Raw genomic sequence first — 3521 nt, 5'->3', positions numbered from 1 at the left:
ACCATTCTATGATTCTATGATTAAATCTAACGATGCCTTAGGAAGACCCAGTGATACAGTTTTCAGGAGCGCAGAACATAACTAAAGAAACGAGCTATTCGCCATTCTGCTGTGTACAGGACAAGAAGCGTTCCTTACCACAACTAAAGACTTTGTAAGCCTGGCTAAAGGACTACCATGGATTGTCCAGGGAAGGTTAGGAAAAAAAAAATAGGTATTTATCAGAATATCATGTATCAGATTCCATCTTTAGGAGGGAAGAGATTAAGCTAATTCCTGAGGCCTTTTCCAACCCATCTTGTACTTCTTTAATGCCCCAGCATAACAGTATTTCAGGCAGAATACTGTAGTAGAGTACTTCCCACTGAATTATCTCTGGGAAGAGACAAATAGTAAGTACTGCACAGTTGTGGCAGGGAGAGGAGGCAAAGGGAAACTCAGTCCCTGAAAGGAGATTTGCATTGATTTTAGCCTGCATTTGTTTTCGTATGTTTCTGTCAGCTCAGCGCAACTCCAGCGTCTTCTTCAGTAAAAGGTCACGCTGCAGTAACCAGCCAAACACAAGCTGCTGTGTCAGTGCCTAAATGCACAGCAGCCAAAGAAAATGGATGCAATTATGAGAAGCTCAAAAAATATCTCAGAATTGGGTTTCCTAGAAAATCATGATTAGCTATTCAAGCCATACATGGAAAACATTTATTTGTAAAAAGGATGCATTTTGCTACAGTCACAGCCAACTTCAAGTATCTCACAAAAGCTGCTTAATGTAAAAATCTGACTTCTACTCAATTACAGCACAGTTCATAGGAACTGGCAGCAACTTCTTTATCACACTTGCATCCATTAGTGGATAGAGGGGGGAGCACAATGTGCAAACACCCAGGAGAACTACTGAGAGCTTTTCTTCATCTCATTCAAGGCGAGCACTAGGGCATGTGACTCTGAGAGACACCAAATGCTTTCGACTCATACTGGTTACCCAGAGAAGATCAGCTGTTTAAGGACTGGTAAATTGTTACCTTGCAAACTACATCTCAAATCCAGCCTAAGTTGATTGTGCTTTTAAAAACTTGAATATTTGGCAATAATATTGCAACCACTGTGAATAAGCTTCTAGTTCAGCAGCAACGAAGAAACAAGGATTGACAGCACAAAGAACACCATGTATCTGACACTGCCCGGGTGACTGGTAAAGGTTCAACCACAGGTAACCATTTTAGTCCTCATGAATACTCAACTCTACTTTTCTTTCCCCCAGATGACTCCCTCTAGGAGCTGAGTGAGTGATGCTAACAAGATGCTGAGGAACCACATTCCGTACTCTTGCCTGTATAGGAAGTTTTCCATAACCTACAGAATTTCCTTGTGAGGAGTGTTAAATTGAGCCAGAGTAATAAAACTCACTACACCTCCCTCTTCCCTCCACAAACCCAACCAAAACAAAACAAGTTTGTGAAGGCACTTGCCACCTTTTATATTTTTATTGTGCATTTCATCAGTGCTTAAAGATACTACACAAGACTGTATGCGTTATGTTGTCCGGATGTAGTATGCCATATGGTCAGAGACAGACAGACCCCCAAAAGTGTCCATATTCTAATTCAAACAGACAAAAATTAGATAAAATACTATTATCTTATTATACAGAAGGCAAACCACAGAAAGGGTCTTAGATGACACAAAACAAAGGCAGAAACTGAAATAGATCTTCCAAAACTGTATATTAAGTCCATCAAAAGTACCATGTGCTTTTGGCAACTCTAAAACAGATTAAAAATTATATTAATCTAGTTAGGGCTTATCAACTTAAAAATATTATTTAAAAATAAATTTTAATAAGTTCTCAATTCAGAAGAAATTCAAGTGTGAAATTCAAACAAATAATAGTTACAAAAGGAATAAACAAAAACCTTTGTCGTCCTTCACTATAAATTAATTGCCAGACCAGCTTGTCATAGATTACTCTTCTTTCTTTCATACAAGGATGCATATAAATTCATGAAGTTATTCTCAGAGGATGAAAGTAAGTTGTCAAGATCATAATCAACTTCAAAGGTAGGTCTCTTTCCAAAAATTACAAGAGCAAGAAATAGAGCAAAGTGTGCAGTCAGTCCCCATATCCTGAAGGACGTTTTATGTTCATGGTCATCATAGGTGAAGCAGTGCATCCGACTGAAGTAACCAGAGGAGGTTTTGTAAGGCAAGGTCTTGTAATTTAAGGGCTTGACAAAGTACTCCAGTGGCACGACAAAAACATCACTCACTTCATCTGGATTAGGAGTGGCCTGGAATGTATCCTCTATAAATCCTACGACTGGTGTTACCAAGTGATTCATCTAAAAAGAAAAACAAACAACAAAAAACCCCAAACACTAAGTTTGTACCAAGTAAAAGAATGTTCTTTATTTTAAAAGTGTTTCAGATGTTACAAGGAAGCTATGAAATATTCTCAACTGTAATGTGATTTAGTCTAATGGCAAGATATTTATATTTTATTTTAAATACATTTTAATCAATTTCAAATTTTCTTTTTGTATTTGTTAAACATTATTTTACTAATATTCAGTTCATCCTGTATAATCAGCAGTTAGAAAAGTTTATCTGCTACAGAAATAAAAAACATGCACACTCTCACAAGTCTTCCTTATTTACTTTGGTGAGTTCTGATTTTAATTCAAATTTTCCGAATCACCTATGCTTTATCATATCTCTGTATCTATTTTCCTAGGATACAGGAATTTTGCTAGGATATAGAAATATCTTACATAAGATAAAAGTATATTTAGCTATTAAATATATACACTTTTTAGAACTCCTCATTTATGGACATTTTTATTTTAAATATAATCCCTTCTTCCACAGGGAGGCAAGATCTATTGAAATAGTAGCTTGCATGAAGAGGACACCAAAGTTCGTTAAAATACGTTGCTAGTTCTATTTATTCTTACCAACAAAGCATCACTGTTCAACAGAAAGCAGCAACAGCAAAACTCAACTCTTTGATGTGAGTCTGGAGAGACTCTATCCAAGTCAGAACCACTTGGAATGTACGTACAGAGAAGGCACAGTAGAATCCAACAGGTAATATTTTTGTGGTCCAAAACCACATGATCTTTTCTATTGACTCAGGCAATTTGCTGGAAATCACTAAAAAGAGTTATAAAAACTAAATTGATCCTTTTTACATTTAGCCTCTGAACTATGTGGATTTAATATTATCTGTACAGAAATTATAACCTAAGGAGTTAAATAAAGCATTTTGCAATGCAATTTTAAAACTAGTTCTTTTGTTTTTTAATGGGAGGATGACATTGCTAACAGTAAGTTGCTAACAGACAGAACAAAAATGAAATCTTTGGAAACAGTAACCCCTCTGTACTATGGGAAAACTAATCCTGTGTAACACTGAATATTGTTATTGATATTTACAGTGACTTACACTCCAAAGACACCTCCAGAAAACAAATCTCCCTGCTAGATTTCCATACAGAATCACAGTCCAGACAACTTACAGAGGTCCC

General features: G+C 36.3%; 1 protein-coding gene across 1 annotated transcript in view; it reads right to left on the bottom strand.

Annotated features, from left to right (window-relative positions):
* Positions 1-1940: 1940 nt before the first annotated feature.
* The window catches only part of NUDT7 (nudix hydrolase 7), a gene marked incomplete at its 5' end in the record, with an annotated part of 3555 nt that continues 1974 nt past the window's right edge, over positions 1941-3521 (bottom strand). Inside the window, one exon of the mRNA XM_010168708.1 lies at positions 1941-2336. Within this exon, the coding sequence (XP_010167010.1) occupies positions 1953-2336 (384 nt within the window). The remainder of the gene's footprint in view (positions 2337-3521) is intronic.

This window comes from Antrostomus carolinensis, unplaced genomic scaffold (genome assembly GCF_000700745.2).
Source record: "Antrostomus carolinensis isolate BGI_N321 unplaced genomic scaffold, ASM70074v2 scaffold40765, whole genome shotgun sequence".
Lineage (NCBI taxonomy): Eukaryota > Metazoa > Chordata > Aves > Caprimulgiformes > Caprimulgidae > Antrostomus > Antrostomus carolinensis.
The sequence above is the reverse complement of the archived record's forward strand: the minus strand, read 5'-3'. Positions and strand labels throughout refer to the sequence as shown.